The sequence below is a fragment of the Wasmannia auropunctata genome, unplaced genomic scaffold (genome assembly GCF_000956235.1).
Source record: "Wasmannia auropunctata unplaced genomic scaffold, wasmannia.A_1.0 LD335828.1, whole genome shotgun sequence".
Lineage (NCBI taxonomy): Eukaryota > Metazoa > Arthropoda > Insecta > Hymenoptera > Formicidae > Wasmannia > Wasmannia auropunctata.
The window spans coordinates 2,369,477-2,389,779 of record NW_012027062.1 but is presented as its reverse complement, the minus strand read 5'-3'; the positions used below and the strand labels follow the sequence as shown (position 1 = coordinate 2,389,779).

Sequence of the window (20,303 nt, the reverse complement as noted above, 5' to 3'; positions counted from 1 at the left end):
AAATAGCCAGACTTATTACGTGTCAGCGGAAGACGATTATTTCGTCCTTTGTTGATCATATCTAAAATTAGACGGAGATTCTAGTATAAAAATATTTAATACTGTATTATTTCTCATATGTATAACTCTAAAATTTAATTTTTTTTTTAATACATTTTATTTCATACTCCGTACTCATTGTCTGTCTCGACATCGTCATGATGCGATTAACAAAAAGAAATATTTCCACATAGAAATTATAAATTGAAAATTTTTAGGCTTGTTGGATAAAAATAATTATGTCCCCTTTTACTTGCCAAAAAAATCGAGCAATGACACGATGTTTTAACAATTTTGATTCAATTTTCGCTTGCATCCTCATGATCCTCAAATGTGGTTTGTTTGTATAATAAACAATAGAATGGCACACGACAATTTCATGCACAGCAGGTTTTGTCTTTGTATGTAATTAGAGTTTCTGCACAAGACCTACGTCCGGAAAGCGAGGCACGCGTTTGTTTTTCTTTGCCTTGGCGTAATTCTTGCGAGATTAATTGTTCTACACCGATCTGTTCGAGTCGCGTCGCGAGATTTTGCAGAAACCGATATGCAATCTATTCTACGTGTATACAAAAACGTATAATATAAACAGCTGTTCTTGCTTCGCATCCGGTTTTGTTAGTTAATTACGCGTATCATGCGCACCGTGAGAACTCTTAATTTTAACATGCTAAATAATGAACAATGTCATTATCTAAAAATCTAGAGATGTCTCTAAAAAGTGTCGCAGAAAAATCTCAGAAATTACAATAATCGATATAAAACGGAAATTTTCTTGGAACAATTTTTTCTTCGAACGAAGCTTTTTGTGTTAGAATAATAAATTAGAATAATAATAATAATAATAATAATAATAATAAAACACGTTTTTTTTAACTTAATAAACCTTTTAGCGATTAAGGCTATCGTCATAATAGACTAATGTACACTCTCATATATATTCTTTCCCACGGATTTCCCGCTTCCATTTGGATCATTATTTCCCTAACGCGGCATCGTGCATCACCGGCAGCGCTATCATTATCGCTGTTACGTGCTTTCTGAAAGCGCATCTAACGAGCGCCGACGAGTCAAGGATTCGATCCACCTGTGGGCTCGTTATTTCGCCGTCAAACGCGTATAGCGACGATGAACGTAAAACATTTGACCTCGGTGCGTACACGTGCATACCTGGATGCACCTATTCGTAGCCGCGGATCCTATAAAAGCACTTGCCAAGTTAACTCGTAACAAATGAGATCGTTTAAGTCGTTTATTGTTTCAGTTAAGCGCGCGAATCAGGGGTTTTTTAATGAACAGATAGATAAGTAGATAGATGGATAGATAGAGACAAGAGAGAAGGAGAGGGGAGGTTTTCTGAATAAGTTTTTATTTTTTTAAATTTGTTTTAAAGATCGTTAATATAATCGGAAAAATCGATCCTAATACCAAAGCTTAATTTTATTCCTTTTCAATTTCATTTTTTTTTAAATCTTAATTGCTAAATCATTTTTAAATTTTTCTCGCTATTCAGATCACTGCGACAATTGCTCATTTTACTGATTCTTACAGGACTGTACGGCACGCTGTTTAGGCGTAACAAAGAAGCAGCCTTTTCGAACTACAGACTGTGGGAGAGCGCCGGCTTCGTGATCGCCTATGCCTACAGCACGCACCTCTGCGCCCGTATGAAGCTGTACGTGATGCTGACGGTACTGATCACCGGCACCTCGGGCTACATCGTCGTCGAACTGCTGCACAGACGCAAGCAACGGCGGCTCAAAGCGCTCGCCGAGGACCCGAAGGCTGCCCAGGCGGCCGCCGAGGCAAATCAGCCGGAGGAAACCGACGACGAGAAGGACGATCTCGACGACGAGATCATCATCACGCATCTGTGAGCGACGATCGGCGTAGTCGACGTAGTCGTTCCTTCTTAAAAGTCCTCGCTTCCGCGTCGCTTTCTCGTCTCGTCGACGGGGGAATCGAGACGACGGCCGGAAGATCCAATCGATCGATTTCGCGATAGTACCTTTTTTTCCTCCGCTGTGTCCGCCAAGATCTTCCGTCTGTCATCCCCTCGTTTTCACTCATCAGTCCTTCTATCCTGAGATAGAATCGCGCCGAGATACATGAGCAGTCGCGGCACTCTTCCCCGGTCGACGACGCAGGCGAGGAAAGTGTGTTCCCGGCGGCAGATCGACGCTGCCTCCGGAATGACGTGGAATCGCGTTTGGTCACGAGGGATCAAGGTTGAAGCGCGACCTCAAGAAGACGATGGGTATGCCTGCGACTTCCACGATGAAGTGGAGATGCCGGGCGCCGACTTCATCTTGCGGACGCCTTTCTTCAAGGTAACGCCGAGTGTAATGCGTCTCTCCAGGCTGAAATCTGGATTCCACCTCTCTCAACGGAACCAGAATGAGTCGGTGATGGATAAGTAATCATACACTTATCAATACTTGATGATGCTAAGGAATGCGTGGCGATGTAAAAATTGTAAAATTCGCTCTCGTGCTACTAGGAACGTGGAATTTCCACCGTCGTTACTCGAAACTGTCAAATCAACGCTATGATGAGAAATTACCCTGATTCTCCATTCGCGTTCTTACAATTAATATGAGACCTCATCATCGCGTTCATAGCGGTTACGAAAATAACGCGCGGCACGGAGGCAAAAAAGTGCATTTTGTTATGCGTAGTTCTTATGCAAGACGCGTATTTAAAAAAAAAAATATGGCACAACCATATAATTATTCAGTTTGTATCACATATTTATAGTGTACCGAAATATCCCGGCGATTGCCGCCATCGCATATCGAGAAAAAGAATCAAAGAATGTCAGAAGCATTTTTGCTTTTTCTGTAGAATTATTACATTTTAGAAGAAACATTAAATGTTTCCATGCATTTTTTTTCAATCCCGTGATTTTATTAAATAATAAGAAAAATTTGCTATTCTATTAGGCTCTTAAATCTTTTATGCGACAATTGTGCCGTTAATATGAAGAAATACATTCCGATCCCGGTTTCGTCAATGTAATAATTTTTATAAATCGACACAAATTTTTTCGTTAAAAATATATAGTCGATTATAATTTGTAAAGAATACTATATGAAAACGCATATGAGATACATATGTAGTTTGTAACTACATATAATGAGACGAGTTTCAACAAAAATTGATCATATTTATTCGAGGATAATATACTATTTTTCTTTGAATTTATAATACTCTATCCTTTAAAAAAAAGAGAGACAATCGTCACTGTGAAAACAATCATCATACATCGAGAAACGGCATTCTTGATCGAGGAATGTCGTTATCGGTCACGTTGGCAATCGGGAGCTCCTCGCCTTTCTTTTCTTGCGAGAGAAGCACGTGAGATATCAATGTGGGTCTACAATGTGAAAACAGTATTTTTCCTGTCAGGAACAAGTCATACAAAAAGGAATAGATAGAGATTCATTCTTCGTGGAACTAAGTTTCTAATCCTCAAATTTCGTGACTTATCTACTTATGTACATTCTATTTCCCTGTCCTTAACTTTTTGTTTTAATTGAACAGGATTTATAAAGCTCTTTCATCATACGAAGCAAGTTTCTTCTTATTTCATATTCATTGAACCGCATCGTCGCGATTGAAAATTTCGAAGAATGAAACTCGGTCGATTTCCTAGGTACGACCTACTTCCTGCGGGAATCTTATCGCGCGCGTCGCTTTTTTTTTATATAGACCAGGCAGAAAAGGCGCAAGAACCATATCAAGTTACTATAAACACCGTAAAACCGCTTGAATGCATTATTCCGTCCTGTCGCAATCTGTACACGGTAGCTCAAGAGTCTACGACGTAAGTTTTAGGATATGGACGCAGTTCTGCAAGCGAGATCTGTTCTTGCGAGTCGTCTCGTGTTGATAGAACGCCCGATCTCTTCGACTAAAATTGAAAGCGCGGGGCTGTAAAACGTAGATTCATTTCGTCGATTCTGTTTGCGTGCGGAGGAAAGGATTACGGAGATTGCATTATGCAGCGCGACGTGTATGCTTTATTATCCGCCGAAAGAGATGATCGGTACGTGAGAATATGAAAAACTCGCGACTGCAAGTTTCGCAGAAATTATGAATGTCCTCTGTAAATATTTCGATTAATACTCCGATTTACTTCCTTCCGAGAATCCCGCTGCGTAATTATGACGAACGAAGGAGATCGGGAGAAAGTTCACTGTCGCTGAGAATAAGTTTCCTTTTGCTAGAATCTGAATCTGTTGAATCGTAAAATTGACAGGCTACATCAAAATTTATCAAAAATAAAACTTGATTGCATGGCATATCATCAATTAGCGTTGATAACATTAAAATTGAAGTAAATTAACATTGATTTTGATATTTCTTGAAATTAATTAATCGGAACCATAAAGAGTTAAAAAAAAGTAAACGTGTGTGCCACGTGTTACCATCTAAAAGAAAAGTTTGTCCTCGCTCGTTTATCTAAAACATCTCACGAGACTTTTATAAAATATATGCTATAGGGACTGTTTTATTATCAGAACCGTCGTATGTAAAATCAAGTATGTATTTCAGGCTTGGCCCATTTCTGATAATTATCGCGCGGACCAACGGATTATTTGCGTGCGCGCTATTCTTATCTGGCGCTTATCGGCCTTGCACGGCTCCGTCCATCGCGTATTTGCTCCACGTGCTCCCGGAGCCACGCGATAAACCGGGCGCACGACTCCAGTCGCGTTTCCACAAACGATCGCGAACGAGCGAGCCGACTACTTTTTTTTTCCGCGGCGACCAGTACCGGGACGGGCATGAAGCCGGGGACAGGAAACTCGCGGGAATCCTGTCCCCTTGGACGGGATATTCAAGCCTCGGTGATACCGGCCGCCTATTTATATACACGCGCGGTACCAATCCATCCGATTGACACCGCGCCGGCCAGTTCCCCCAAATGAGAGCCGCGCCGTGTCCGCGTCTCGTTTCCGTTTTATTATTCATCCAGATTCTCCATGCTCGTGTGCCGACGCGGCAAGAACCCGTCCCGCCGGCGCGGCACGGTATCGCGATTATCTTCTGCGCGCGATCGGCGCCGCCCGACGTCTCGGCTCTCGCGAGGAGAGCCCCGTAATGACGGCGCCGAGAACGGAACGCGCCGCGTAAGTAACGGCCGCTCGCTTTGCTCGTTTTTGCCAGCTGGATTTTACGCGCCTCCACCTTCTTTCATCTCGTCTTCTTTCTCTCTCTCTGCCTTCTTCTTTCGCCTCGTCACCTTGGCGCCGCGGAAAGTATCACGCTCCTCGGCGGGGTCGCGCTTTTAATTCCGCGCTATGTTACGTCCCGCCCTTTCCCCATCACGGCGAATTCCTACCGCGGCGTTCTGAAAAGTGGAATAAACGCGAACGGCGACAAGATGATTCGGAGACGATTAATCGCGCGGGACGAAACGACGACGGCCGATCACAGTTAAATCTCCTTTCTTTTTTTCCTTCGCGTATCTTGCATTCTTCCGCACGTGCGCGCGCGCTACGCTTGAAGTGAAATGACACGATCATTGAACGTAAGAAACGGCGTCTTATTCATCACATTTGAGAATTGACAAGGTGAACGTTCTGGTACATTTTTTTAAATTTAATTTAAAAATATATTGCGAGTTTTAGAAAATAAAATTTTTTCACAGACGCATGCAAGTTTCGGATAAATTTAACGATCCAGAACATTTGTCTTTGACATCTGTCTAAGAAATAATACGTTCTATCATGCACATCGACGACACATCCATGTACATTGTATGTATATGCATTATTATAGGATATCTGGTTTCGTAATCACATCAAGAATGAATGTATCATTCTAACTGCTCTTATTTCCTTCTTTGTTGTACCGCGAACATTGTAGATTTAAGTGACTCGAGTAGCTCGTGATGTAGTAGCGGCAGATGAATGGGATTAGTGGGATTCGAATCGCTGAAACCAACGAAAGTACAGATAAATTTTTATCGAAGAAGAATTGCCTGACTCGCGAAATTCGATTCGTCTGATTCACCCGCGGTTACTATGCGTATTAATATTGCAATTAAATAAATAGCTTTACGGCACACGAAACATAAAATGTATGCGAGCGAACGAGATGGAGAGATTGAAGATCGAGAAGAGGGGCCCAACGTGCTCCTCGGATTATCTGTGTAGTTCTCGAAGCAGCATCCAGTTTTTAATTCGCTAAACTTTTAAAGGGATTTTACAAATTACAAAACTTGCATCTCGAACGCGTCAAGAAGAAGACATGGTTTAACGGGGACCACGATCTAACATATATATTCTAAGCCTGCGAGATTAGACTTCCTAGATTTTACTGAGAAGTACATTTAGAGAAAGATATATGTATATACATATATATCTGTTTAGATCTGCGGAGAGAAAAGATTTCATCGGTTCGGGCCAACCATACGGGGACCATTCCGGTTTTACGTTCTTTTTGCTCTTGTTTGAGATTTGTAAATATACAATTAGTATTAATCGTTAGACATATAATTGCGCAAACGGAAAGAGCAACTGGAGCGTCGCTTCACATATCGAGCAAGTCTTTTGAACATTTTGTTTTCTGTTATTTAACTACGTTTTTATTTAACTACGTTCATGCACGTCGAAGAAGCGTAATCCCAGGTATACATATATTGTTACTACACATACTCCTCTTTCCCTTTCAAGACTATTAAATCCATTCTTTTTTACGCTCGCTCTACGATTATTCTCTTATGTCTCCTCAGAGCACGTGAGTATGTACTTGTCTTGTTTTAAGTAGGAAAACGCACGGAGGAGCGACAAAGGAGAAGGATTTATTCGCTTGAATATCCGTCACTTTTTGGACACGCATGAACGCGGTTGTTGCATATATCCTTAGATGAGCTAAGGGGATCCAGCGTATCTGCTAAGTTTGTTGTTTTAATCGATAAAAGAAATCGTGCGCCGATTGTTATTGATGCGGCCGATAAATTGTACAGTATATATTATTATATGTTCACTTCCTTATTATATTACTATTGCATTTGATTGTTATCGTACATTATGATGACACGTTGATCATAGTTACAATCATTAATTGTTACATCGTCAGATTATTGCTATAGTTAATAATATATTATTATAATATCATTGTGTCCGACACGTAATGTTATGTAACGATAAGGATCATTTTATTAAAATTGTCAATTAAGATATAATTAATGAATTAATTTTACTCTTCTAATTTTTCCTTTAACTGGCTTTAACTATCCTTTTGCACTTATATCTTTCAGAGTGACAGCACGTACGTCGTGATTTTTCAGGGAGACAATTCTTAATGAATTGTCTTAATGAAAAATTCTGTGACGCGTAACACGTTTCATGGCGATTTTTAAATGTGATTTGTAATACATATTTAGTTTACTTCTTGAAAAATAATAAATATCATAGTTGTAGGTGCCATTTAACTCTTAATAAATTTGTGTAGTTATACATGAAAAGTGATCTATATATGTAATATTAAACAATTAGACTTAAATAGATCGATGTGAATTATTTAAAAATGCAATACCAGTTTTTTATTATTTAACTATTAATTGCGTATAAAACAATGTAAGTTTGTATAAAAATTCGCGTAGAAACAGTTTCAACGATTCGTCGTTCTGGGAAAACGGAAGAACAAAGAAGGAAGCGATTGTTGCTGTTATTACACGTTATCTTGTTACGTAACATCGTCGTAAATGCTATTTGCTCTACTGAAGTTAGGCTTGCTCGTTATCCTGCAGCACAAGACCTACAAATCTAAACACGAAAACTAAGGCATGTAAATTGATTAGTAAAATATTACTTATTTTAATTGTTAAACGTGTTGTTTCTGTGGAGTATAACAATATGTATTAAAACATTTTATTATAAAATGAAGTATATGTATTGCAATATTCGAAATTATACACATATAGTTTGATTTAAAAAATTATCATGCACAGCAGTATACATTGCATTACTTGTAGATACTTTATATAAGAATGTCAGAAATTTTACTGTCTACAAAAACTGTATATAAAAATACTTCACGTTTTTTGATTCATATTTTTAACATTTATATTCCGAGCAGTTGTGGCAATTCTGATTATTTATACAAGAAAAGATTTATATAAAATCATTACAATTTTACTAAAATATTACTAGGATCTAATAATAAATATAAAATACTAAAATTTGTATGCTCTAAATACATTGGCATTCATTATATTGTCTATATAACTAATTGTAAGTAAATTTTATAAACGAAATAAATATATAATTTATATATAAAAGACATTTACTATATATGTTTATAAACATAGACTTTAAATATATCCATAAAAATGAAAATTGTTTATTTCATCAGCAAAATTTTATTATAAAAAAAACATAACTAGAATCTATAATTGCTATTTATTTTAATGCAATTATTATATATAGTAAATAAATACAATTAAAATATTTCACAAATATAAGCACTGCTTTTATTAAAGTAACGCATCATGTATATTTTTAGAATATATTGTTATTCGAATACAATAATATTAAATAAAATTACAATTAATACAACAAAATTCATCTTAGATTCCACAAAATGCTGCTTTATGTATTTAGCCAATTTAATGTTTTATTATTATTTATTTTGTGGTACACCAAATGTAAATAATTAGTAACAAATATAGGTATATAGTCATATAATTTGAAATAATAAGTATAATATAACAATGTTAATTTTTTATCATCTCATTGAGCAGTTTCTTTAAATATGTAACAATCGGAAATACTAAATAATCTTTATTACAAAAGGAAACATATTGCCCCTACTTTTTCTCTTCTAAATTAATATAATAGAATATTATTTACAATATATTCATATAAAACAGTCGAATGATTACAATACTACTTTATGTACAAAACTTATCCAAATTAGTAGCGGAGTATTCGTAAGTTAAGTATCAAATTTATAAATTTGATTCTACTCTTTTGCTACTAGAAAATGATTTACGTTACTGCATACATGTTTAGGCCAATATAACTACATGATATAAGTACAATAATTATGTTCAATATGCGTGAAAAAGCACATTATAACAGCCTCTCTAGTATTAATACATGTTTAGTATCACTTCTGTTATGAGCGTAGTAACATCAGACTATTTTTGTCAATCAAAATTTCCTCTTTCTCTCTACTTTCAATATTCGTATTTACTCATGGTATCAATTATCTATTATTAAAAAATGGCATTTAGAAAAAGTGATGGTAACAATACAGTTAATAAAATCATACTTTAAATGGCAGGCAAAATGACCTCAAATATTCATTAACAATTCATAAAGCTCGCATGCAAAAGCACGCGCTCTTTGTATGACACATTACATTTTTTTTCTATGTGTCTGTTTCTAAAAGCTGTAAAATTCGAAGTAGTTGAAGTAATTTATTTAAGCTATAATTGTTCGTTTTTGTATTGGAAGACTCTTGGTGCAGACTATTTTTTGGATTATTATAATTTATCGTAAAGTATTTTATACGAGAGAAGCGCGAAAGGCACTATAATAATTTTAGTTTTCTAATCATCTGCTGAAAAACACGCGTAATGATTATCCGTATAATTATCGTAATAATTATGGATATAATTATTTTCTAGCGAAATCGATATGTATCATTTACAAAGGCGAGCGAGTTATCTTCTTTAAGTACTAGACTTCGGAAGCTTTCCGTACTGAAAGAAATTAAAAATAATATCGTACAAAAATCTTGAACTATATCGTTCAACTGGCATTCGATATATCGACATCTATAGTTTCTTCCTTGAGCAGCGCTCGTTTCTCCTCCTTTGTATTGCTCTGCTTTTTACCGCCGCTTTTACGTTTGCCCCTATTAAGTACACCATTCTCTTCGTCCATCATACGTAAAATCTGCGTTTGATCGGAGCTTTCTATAGGTGCTATCGAGATATCACGCACGGCGCGGAATTTACCGCAGTTATTCAAATGTTCGTTCTCCAAACGGAAAAAGTTCCATACAAATCGCCTAGAAAACAATTTTGCAATAGGACAAAAAGATACGTATAACGAAAATTTCAAATAAACCCGAGCAGTGGCAAAAAGCGTTCTTACCTGAAGACCTCGAGAGGTGCTACTATAGAAGTCATTAGGTCACTCGAGATATACCCACATTCAGTGAAGACAAAACTCGCAATCCATATAAATCGTAGTATAAAATCTTCTATTATTGCAAAATAATAAAACCACTGAAACACACGTGTAATATGTAACATTCCTTTTTCTTGCTGTTAAACATCGTTAAGTATTAGTTTACTTACGGCTGACGAGTAAACCACTTCCTCGCGTAGAAAACGATTTTCTTTTCCGGCATTACTGTCTAAAAGGCCCCAATCCATCTTGAGATCCCACGTGTACGAATATATTGAATTAATAAGGCAGCTACACACCCACAGCCACAACCACGGATTCTCCCATTTATTATTGTATTCCACTAAAGAGAAAGTATCATCTCTTGATTCTTTTTGGCACATTAAAAACTTAAACTAAAAGAACCGTAATTTTAATATAATTTTCAACATACCTGCGTGATAATTGTATAAGGTATTGGCTATAACAACGAGAAACGTCGTGGAATACTTCCCAGCATTCACTAAATGTGGAAACGCCTCCTTAGAATCCCGATATCTGCGAACGCACTGCGCGAAGCGAAACCACGCCGGTAAGCAATTTACAATAGGTCTGATAATGAGAGAGCCGGACATGCACTGTCTAGTGTCGCCCGCGTCCAACCAATTGCCGCCGTTCGTAATGTAGAAGCATATTAGAAAGTGAAAGTCCATGAACGCAGTCGCCAAACTGTTGAACTGATCCGCCAACCAGAAATCGGCAAAATTGACGTACGCGAATGGTGATATCAAAACGCGTGCCTAAAATAAAGCAAAGAGTCATATTCAGTTTTTTATTCATATTATGTATTATGACAAGCGAGATGTACACACAAATTGTGTACTTACTATGATCTTCAGCAGCCAAAACCGAGCTTCGTGGCGAAACATCTTAATTGGATTTATTAGAAAGATCACCATGATGCCGACGAGTACTAATGGATTCACGTACGGCGGAATGCTTAGACTTGCACTGTATAAGAAACTTAATAAGCTTAGCGTCCAGACGACTCCGAGAACTGCGGCCAGTTCCATGAGATGCTGCTCCGAAAGATGATTTCGTGGGTCTAGCTCGAATATCAAAACGTGATTGACACCGGAAGACCTCCATCCGTAAACGTTAATTCCAATGAGAAATAAGAACTCGATAATAAGGAAAGGACCTCGGTACAGTCTAAATGCGATTTTTAGATTCTCCCCGCTGTCGTGGAAGACGGCTGAAAGGGAGCGAGATTTTATATATAGCACAGCTGCAAATATGTTATAATTTTATAACCGGATAGACAGTGCAACAATACCTGAGAGGACAACTGCGACAGATAGAACGATAAAACTACCAGAGAATAAGCCAACTTTGAAGGTGGTCCACGGACTCTGATGCTCGCCAAGCGGTGGCACCCGGAGACGTTTCATAGCCCGTTGCCGATCGCCGCCCTCGAGGTCGTTCGTCACCAAAGCTTCTGTTTCCTGAATCAATTTGTCTATATCTTTGGATGTGTGAAAGTGTGACGGTTCCACGCACTCGACTCTCCATTTTGTACCAGCGTCAACTGACAGTAACTGGAAGCATTCGATAATCGCGTTATAGTAATTAAAGATCACTGTACAGTAAAATAATAGAAACTGTCGAGGAAAATTACTGGTATTTACTTGGATACACAGGGAATATATAGGTATTGTGTCATACATGGCGGTTGTTTCTTGCACCAATATTTTGCAACTACTGGGAGGAAAGATATGATGCTAATGCTATTGGGATAATTGAAATCTCTGAAATTACACAAGGTATGACTAACAGGTGAAAAATGATGAAAAGTATACAATGAAATTATTATGTAGTAAGATACCTTGTCGTGTTTCTTGAGAATCTTGCGGAATCCAGTGTAATTAAGATTCTGATAATTCTGAAGAAGGATCAGGGAAAGATAAAATTCTGAAAATGCAAGTTTTAGATCCCTAAGCTTTCTTGGAGGTAGGAGCGGCTTCGCGCTGGCCTTTCCTTTGTTCTTCCCGCTACCCTGTTGCAATTCAACTGCAGTCTTCAGCTCACTTTGTAAAGCTGCATATTTACGTGTGGCTTCTGCCAATTTTTCTGCAATAAATAAACAGTTCGCATTAACTGTTTCTTAAGAAGGGCTAGTGTAAGAGTCGGTGATTTTAATGCTGGGGAACATCCTCACCTGAATAAAATGTATTAATTTTCTTCAATTCGCGATCACAAAATGTAAAAAACATCTCGTCAAACGACGCAAAGTGGCGTGATATCACTTCTGGTTCTACACTTTCATCCGAGGGTGCTTCTTCCACCGCTGTGTAAAGCATCGCTTTCATTTCCTGCAAAAAATCAGAGAGACAGCACTTAAAATTAAATACGTCCATCAATAATGTTTAAAACTTGACGTTTGTTATTACAATCCCATTTTTCGTGCCCATATTATCTTTCTATTAATAAATAACAAATTTAAATGTTCATATTTAATGTTATACCTCATAGCTAATATACTGCTTACGCCACTCCGGCGTAATGTGGGCTGACAGATGCTCCGCGAACTTCATGTTGTCTTATGCACAGCGTAGTCGCACTAATCTGTAGGAAAAAACCCAAACAGCTAAAGCAAACGGACGATATTAAATATAGAATTTCGCGAGCAGTCACACGAGTAATTAAGGAGTCAGCGAGTCCCCGAGTGCTCCAATTACTCCAAACTGTTTTCATACTCACCCGAGCTCGTCTGAGTCCCAAGCGAGGTTACGAGCGGCATTTATAGCGTACCGAGGAACTTTGTCGGCGGCCGATCAAACGTTCCGTCCGCTGCTGTTTTGTGCGATAAATATTTAACCGCGGCCGTAAGATAAAAACTATTTATCATTCGCAGCGGCGAACGACAGGCCGCAGCTCTGCCGAGAGAATCCTTTCGCACCACACGTTATCACGCATATTCCGTTAATTGAGCCGCTGACAAGCCAGCCGGAGTTCTCGGAAACGCACGCGATCGTCTCGCGTAACGCGAGCGGAACGCGAAACGTCCTACGACAATGCCTACCACAGGTCGATTTGTCACACGTGGTCATACGGTCGCTCACGGGACAACTCACGAGAGTCACGAGGCTAATATAGTGTTGTCGCCTCGGCCCCCGATACGCTCGTAAAATCTCCTATTATTCTCCTGGATGATGTTCCTGGAGCGAACGCTTCTCGTTACAGAAAAAAATTGGACAAAATCGGACGTTCAATCAAACGAAATTTATACTCGCCTTGATATTCTTCTTTCTGTTTTATTAACTTCTTGTTCTCCCTATAAAATTAATTTAACACTCGAAAGAACATTAAATACGAACACGCATTATCGCACTGTACTAATTATATCAATTTTACTGCAGATTTGAAAAAATATGTACTTTGTTAAAATAAAAATGTTTATAGAATAAAATGTAGTTAATATAAAATTAAAGTAAGCAGAAAGATTAATAATTTTGTGAATAAACTATGACGAATTCATTCAAAAGAAATTTGTCAATAATTTTGATTGGTAAACGAAATTTTGCAAGATTTGTGGAAGATGCAAATACCACAAAGCTATAGATTTAATAAAAAAATACAATAAATTTTAAGAAATAAATTTTTGCTCTGCTAATTCCAACCGATGCTAAGGAAGGTTACATTAACTGGAGATAAATGTGCTCTTTGTAGTTGCACTACATTACACTTTTCCGGCTTTTAAAAGGAGACAGACATATAATTAAATGTCGTAAAGAGAAAAAGAAAAGAGATGAGAAGGTGTAGCTACAGGAGGTGTAGCTGTAAACAGTAAACACGAATCTTTTTTTCTCAAGTTCGCGAATTGTTGTGAATAACATATCTTTATTTTTCATTTATCATCGCTAGTCTTATCTCGTATTATGTTCAGTGAAATTTCTGCCAGAGAGATTCAGAAACGAGAACTTATGGCCGCATTATAAAAGTCCAAGGCATTAAAGTCTGTGTTTAACCTAAACCTAAACAGAAAGGTAAAATAAATTTATCTGTGTAATACTTAAATATATAAATTTATTTTGCATGAATAACGATTGCACGTTTAAAAATGTATCTTTCTTTTGACATTATCAAGTAAAAGATATAAAAGTGCTGCGACGGAAAAAGTATTCCATCTGTTTGCAATCACATTTCTTTATGTTATACTTCATTTTTAATTAATTTACAAACCTTTTAATTAATTTTCAATTAATTTACAAATCCTGAAATCTCTCTAAAACATGCCCATATTTTCTTACAGAGCTCTGTGTTAAAAAATTAAAAATAATTAAAATATATCTTAAAATGCGGCTTCTATTATTACTATCTATTGCATTGAGTATTTTGGGCATTAGCACTGCATGGCGTACTTTCTTGAGAGGTCGGAATAAAGGCGGCAATTTAGGAGAGCCAGTTTTGCTCTCTGAAACGTTGCTTCCCGAGGAGCAATGGTTTACACAATATCTCGATCACTTCAATCCAACTGATGTTCATGCTTGGAAACAGGTAATACAAGACATAGAATTTCATATATTATATGATATTATACATTATATTTCATTTATTATTTCATCAAAAAGTTCTCATTATTACTTTGAGCTTTGCTTTTACTATTTTGCTTTATATCTTATACTATTGCATATAATTTGTTACTTCTTTACAGAGGTACTTTGTTAATTCCGATTTTTATAAACCTAACGGCCCGATATTTTTAATGATCGGTGCTGAAGGTATTGCAAATGCGAAATGGATGATAGAGGGTCAATGGATTGAGTATGCCAAAGAATTTGGAGCAATGTGTTTCTACCTAGAGCATCGTTTTTATGGGAAAAGCCACCCCACTTCGTACGTAGGACACAAAATAGATGAAGCAAAAGGGAAAATTATTTTAAAAATATAACATGTCCTAAATACTTGCAGGGATCTCAGCATAAAGAACTTGGTATACCTGAGTTCAGAACAGGCACTAGCAGATTTAGCGTACTTTATCGAGAGTGTTAATATCGGATACAAATTCTCAAATGACACTAAATGGATTGTATTCGGAGGCTCGTACGGTGGATCTCTGGCCGCTTGGATGCGCGCAAAATACCCTCACTTGGTACATGGGGCTGTGTCTGCTAGTGGACCACTGCTAGCGCAGATTGACTTTGCCGGTGGTGTAATTGTGATTGATACAATTTTAACAAGTATGCCATGTATGGGCAATATATCCAATCATTTTATATTGCAGAATACTATATTGTTGTCACGAACGCTTTGAAAGAGTATTCGGAGAAGTGCGTTGGTGCAATACAAGAGGCTAACTCGCAAATCAATACAATGTTACACCATACTTCTGGCCAACAACAAATAGAGAAAAAATTCAAGTGAGTACATTTGCCGAGATGTGGAACATCGATCGAGTGGTAGTGCTCGTGTTTTCCTACAAGTCGCTTGTGTTTCACAGATTATGTGACCCAATTGACCCTGGACATACAAAGAGAGTAGATATTTCCAACTTGTATGAGACATTGGCGAGTAACTTTGCTGGCGTTGTACAGTACAATAAGGACAATCGTCAAAGCTCTCAAACCGCTAATATCACTATTGAGATCGTATGTGATATACTAGCAGATGAGAAAATAGGACAATCTATTGATAGACTTGCTTCTGTAAGCAACATGATATTGAATGCTACCAACGAGAAGTGTTTAGATTATAGATATGACAAGATGGTTCATGAGCTTCGAAATGTCACCTGGGCTAGCGAGCAAGCGGAAGGAGGTAATGCATTTAAATTAATGATATTGCATACTAATATTGTATAATTAATGCATATTGCAAATTAATATTGCATAATTAATGCATATTGCAAATTAATATTGCATAATTAATACATATTGCAAATTAATATTGCACTTAATATCTTAATTACTTTGTTATGTGTGGTCGATGTTAATAGCAAATCATAAATGATATTTGTAGGACGTCAATGGATGTATCAGACTTGTACGGAGTTTGGATTCTTCCAAACCTCCACTGGACAGGCTAAAGTGTTTGGGGATAATTTCCCAGTGGAATTTTTTGTACAGCAATGCATCGATATTTTCGGGCCTAGGTTTGCTGTCACTTGAATAAATTATATTCTATTTGTGATGGAATATTGATGTAACGTGAGAGTTCTTTTGCAGATACAACATGAACTTATTGGAGTCTGCTGTCACACGAACGAATATTTTGTATGGTGCATTAAAACTACAAGTGACAAATGTAGTATTTGTGCATGGTTCAATCGATCCTTGGCATGTGCTCGGCATCATACAATCTTCCAATCCACAAGCGCCTGCTATTTACATCAAAGGTAAGTCGAATGTATTGTAAATATTTCATTATATTATATATATATATATATATATATATATATAATATATTATATTAAATATAATATAATTATATTATATATATATATATAGTAATTCCTAAAACTACATTACTTAATTTATTTAAAGGTACTGCACATTGTGCAAACATGTATCCTCCATCCGAACGTGATATGCCTCAGCTAAAGGAGGCTAGAATACAGATAAAAGGTCTAATCAAGCAATGGATACAAAATTAAGCTCTCAACATGTGATATTATATAAGTAAATATCATAAATATTCAAGCCGTTAAAAAATGCCAATTTTTTGAAATTGTTCCGAACAATTATTAATATTCCAAATATTTTAAGAAGACTGCATTAAATTAGATAAATTTTTAGTAATGCCAAATGCAATGATGCCAAATGAAGCGGATGCTTAATTGATGCTTAATTTTTGAATTTAGTAATTTTTGGTAGTCGGACAATAAGATACTAGTTCGGAGAACAGAGAGGTCTAGATTCATATCCTGGCTAGTATTTTTCGCAGTAAATTATTCTATAGGATTTAATAAGAAAAAGCTTGTTGGCATAAAAAATTATTAAATTGTTAATTAAATTGTGATATTATATTCGGATTCAGACGATTCAGTTTGGTGCTGTATTTTAAGACCGACAAATGTTCGGTGCGCAGTTTACTTTAACTGGAAATTTTAAGATTCACAATTATTATTAAGCATTAATCCGCTTCAGACCGTATTCGGCATTACTAAAAATTTATCTAGTTTGAACTTTAATTTTGATCAAATTTCATATTAATAGTTGCATTTTATGCTGTGTTTTTTATTATACTTTTTTTGTGCAGGATAAAAGAAGGTTTATATACATATGTATATTTATATAAATACGTTTATTCTAATTTCATATAAATGTGAAATTTTAAATCTAATGATACTTATATATGCAATTTACGAATGCGCTAGTATCCATTATCATGTACCATGTTTAAGTGACAAAATTGCTTCTTCAATAAATCGAACAAATTTGCCCCAAATGGCACTATTGTAATTTATTTACGATAAATAGAATCACGGAAATGCATCTACAGAGTTACTTCGCATGTAATTATCTCAGTCAATTAATAAAAGTCTATTGTAAATAATTACATTATTTCTTAAATACATATCAATTTCAATGAGCTTGATAGAAATGTTTGATGTTTAATAATAATTATAATTAAGTGTTACATACTTATGATACAAACTCGCTAGCAGCGTATATTGAAAGTATATCAGCGATCATGGGCGACACTCATATATAGCTGTACTGTGCCTTTAAATCCTCATTTACTTGAGTGTAAGTAAACGTGCAGCTCGTACTCGTGTACAACAGTTAACACGAGATTCCTATTCCTATTCCTAAATGGATAACATCGGCCTTCCCTTAATGATATCTATATGCAATATCCTGTTTTTCTGGAAACATAATAATCCTTTTAAAGCGAGGCCAAGGTACCCATAACAGATGTAAATTCTGCCGATATCCAGTGTCTTCTTAAACAAATCTTTTCGAACGTGTAAACGGTTACATAAATCCCTGATCTTACAATAACTTATCGATAAGCGTTACGTTACTGCATCTCTGTGTTTGATCGTTATTGTATATTATTTCTTTGCTTTTTGGCATATCCGCTGACCAACTTCTACTACCTTCCTTACGACGAGCGACTGTCCATCATCCTTATTTTTAAGCTACAGTGAGTATAATATTTACATTTCGTAACAAACTGACGGTAAATAATTTATAACGTAACAGAACAATAGGATCTATATTCGGATTACTTTCTCTATTTCTTGTAAGACGTTATCTAACAAGTATGTTATCTAACAACTTATGTTAATGGAAGATTCGCTGTGCTCCCTCGATTAAGGAAGATCTTTAAACCCGCGACAGTTGCGAACGTTCACTACGGATACACTCTACGGTTCATCGTCACCAGAGATGATCGCAGATGACATAGTGAAGACATACGAAGATTCTCGCCCGTTTTACAGTTTGCTCTCTTTTTAGTATCTATGATGAGATTGCGACTGCCTCCAATCGGGTGTCGCGCTTCCGTGATGATGATGATGGTGATGATGATGACGCTTCTTATCGGAGACGCTGGCGTGTTTGTTCGATGGGTACGCGGCGACGTCACTGACGACCAATTCCGAGCCGTCGCGCTCGGTGTTGTTACCGCGGAAGTTCTCCCGGTACCCTGGTTCATCCAGGGTCTCCTTGCGACGAAGCGGCGGATGGCCGGCCTTATGACCGGTGGTCTCGTGCAGATTCTCCCAGGCTTGGCGATAATACCGATTCAGACCTCCTCGACTCTCCGAGGAACTGCTATCGAAACTGGCGACGGTATTGCAATCGGGCGATGCACGGTGACGATAATGTTTGCTGCTTCTTCCGCGATTTCTACATAAAAGATAAACACATTAATAACTTTTTCCTTTCGTATTGAGTTATTACGTAATTATAAGTAACTTATTTTATTCGGCAGTATTAAAACGTATTGGCATAAAGCAAATTAAACAAATAGGCAAAGCGTTACGTGCAATGAGAGAAGAGTCGAATCGGATTCTTAACGGGTGCATTTTGTATGCTTTTAATGGATAAAAGTAAGTTCGAATCCGATCATTGCATTTTTATATATTAACGGAAGAGAGCCCAGAATATTCCTGTTACTATAACCCGAAGCGATTTTCAAGCTACTGGCGATCAAAATGAAGATAGAGAGATAGAAAAGAGAAAACGATTGTCTGAGCACAAATAGTTAATATAATAAAATATTTATATGTACCATGATATATATATATGTATATATATATAATGCAGATGTCTAACTAGCGTAGCATAATTTTAAAGAGATTATAATATAGGTAAAAGTATTGCAGGCATGAAAAGGACATGTAAGAAGCACTGTACATATATCTTCCGCCGCGATTTTTGCGCAGCGCGATACTCAGGACTTCTAGACCGCAGTCGTTTCTATACTGTAGCCGATTTCTTCCCGACAATGAAATAAAACGAAGAGAATAAAATAATCCCAGAAAAAATACTGAAACTATTTTAATAAAAAAAAAAACGCCTGTTAGACGTCCTTTAGATACCTTTGTGCCATTGGCAGGATATATGACCACTTTCTAGAATTCTTGAATACACGGCGGAGATTCATCTGCTCTGTAACAATGTGTTGGTGCGTCCGAATGCGCGTGCAACGCACTACAAAATCATCTTCTAGTTTGCAAGGCGTGCCATGATGGCGAAACGAGCTAACGCTAAAGAAGGTGTTCAGTAGAGAACCTTGCTCTCGTTTACCTTGACTAGTATCACTCGCGAGGGTGGCGCGTGGTAGCTGGTTGGTGGTACGTGATGATGATTGATGTAGTGGGCGTTGGTTGCGTGGAGGGTTGGGGTGGTAGTGGTGGTTGTAGGCTTTATTAGAGTGGAACACGATTCTCTCTTTTCTCTGGCTTTTTTTTTTTACGGCGGGGAGTGAGAGAGAGGGGCGGCGATGGCGGTCTTACAGAGAAGGATTCGAGAAATAGCCGGCGCGATGCGCCGCCGACAGGGTGAAGGAGTAAGGATGATCGCTACCGCGGCGTGCCGTGAGGTCGCGGCGCCCCAGGTGCTGGTCGGGGAAGGGCAGCGCGAGTAGCGTATACCAACGCGAGGGCATCCCGGTGTCGCC

The 20,303-nt window shown here is 37.3% G+C and overlaps 4 protein-coding genes across 5 annotated transcripts in view; 2 read left to right on the top strand and 2 right to left on the bottom strand.

The window, feature by feature from the left end:
* The window catches only part of LOC105455956 (UNC93-like protein), a 53,238-nt gene extending 46,004 nt beyond the window's left edge, over window positions 1–7,234 (top strand). Inside the window, exon 6 of the mRNA XM_011699677.1 lies at window positions 1,591–7,234. Coding sequence (XP_011697979.1) covers window positions 1,591–1,916 — 326 coding nt within the window. The 3' untranslated portion in view covers window positions 1,917–7,234. The remainder of the gene's footprint in view (window positions 1–1,590) is intronic.
* A 1,585-nt stretch (window positions 7,235–8,819) lies between these two features.
* Window positions 8,820–13,329, bottom strand: LOC105455955 (xenotropic and polytropic retrovirus receptor 1). Its single transcript, XM_011699675.1, has 10 exons — window positions 12,933–13,329; window positions 12,698–12,797; window positions 12,391–12,544; window positions 12,058–12,302; window positions 11,509–11,770; window positions 11,060–11,427; window positions 10,627–10,972; window positions 10,364–10,536; window positions 10,158–10,291; window positions 8,820–10,071 (listed from the first exon to the last, which is right to left on the bottom strand). The coding sequence occupies exons 2-10, from the start codon at window positions 12,764–12,766 to the stop codon at window positions 9,810–9,812; spliced, it is 2,013 nt and encodes a 670-aa protein (XP_011697977.1). The 5' UTR covers window positions 12,767–12,797; window positions 12,933–13,329; the 3' UTR covers window positions 8,820–9,809.
* Window positions 13,330–13,968: 639 nt separating this feature from the next.
* On the top strand, window positions 13,969–17,618 carry LOC105455953 (putative serine protease K12H4.7). 2 transcript variants are annotated; one of them, XM_011699673.1, is made up of 10 exons: window positions 13,969–14,218; window positions 14,485–14,729; window positions 14,887–15,068; window positions 15,144–15,379; window positions 15,457–15,592; window positions 15,673–15,989; window positions 16,191–16,323; window positions 16,397–16,566; window positions 16,715–16,849; window positions 17,430–17,618. In XM_011699673.1, the coding sequence occupies exons 2-9, from the start codon at window positions 14,529–14,531 to the stop codon at window positions 16,822–16,824; spliced, it is 1,485 nt and encodes a 494-aa protein (XP_011697975.1). In that variant the 5' UTR covers window positions 13,969–14,218; window positions 14,485–14,528; the 3' UTR covers window positions 16,825–16,849; window positions 17,430–17,618. The 2 variants fall into 2 exon arrangements, with proteins under 2 accessions (XP_011697975.1, XP_011697974.1); XM_011699672.1 differs by lacking the exon at window positions 17,430–17,618 and having other exon boundaries at window positions 13,970–14,218; window positions 16,715–17,028.
* Window positions 17,458–20,303, bottom strand: part of LOC105455954 — a 32,803-nt gene continuing 29,957 nt past the window's right edge. Inside the window, exon 11 of the mRNA XM_011699674.1 lies at window positions 17,458–19,027. Within this exon, the coding sequence (XP_011697976.1) occupies window positions 18,631–19,027 (397 nt within the window). The 3' untranslated portion in view covers window positions 17,458–18,630. The remainder of the gene's footprint in view (window positions 19,028–20,303) is intronic.

What these genes read in the sequence shown, in the direction of transcription:
- LOC105455955 (XM_011699675.1), bottom strand. Translation starts at nt 12,766, where the DNA reads ATGAAGTTCGCGGAGCATCTGTCAGCCCACATTACGCCGGAGTGGCGT. An exon ending in AGCAGTATATTAGCTATGAG is followed by an intron (nt 12,545 to 12,697) that starts GTATAACATTAA and finishes GATTTTTTGCAG; the next exon opens with GAAATGAAAGCGATGCTTTA. An exon ending in AAGTGGTTTACTCGTCAGCC is followed by an intron (nt 10,292 to 10,363) that starts GTAAGTAAACTA and finishes CGTGTGTTTCAG; the next exon opens with TGGTTTTATTATTTTGCAAT.
- LOC105455953 (XM_011699673.1), top strand. Translation starts at nt 14,529, where the DNA reads ATGCGGCTTCTATTATTACTATCTATTGCATTGAGTATTTTGGGCATT. An exon ending in CAAATAGAGAAAAAATTCAA is followed by an intron (nt 15,593 to 15,672) that starts GTGAGTACATTT and finishes TGTGTTTCACAG; the next exon opens with ATTATGTGACCCAATTGACC. An exon ending in ATCGATATTTTCGGGCCTAG is followed by an intron (nt 16,324 to 16,396) that starts GTTTGCTGTCAC and finishes GTTCTTTTGCAG; the next exon opens with ATACAACATGAACTTATTGG.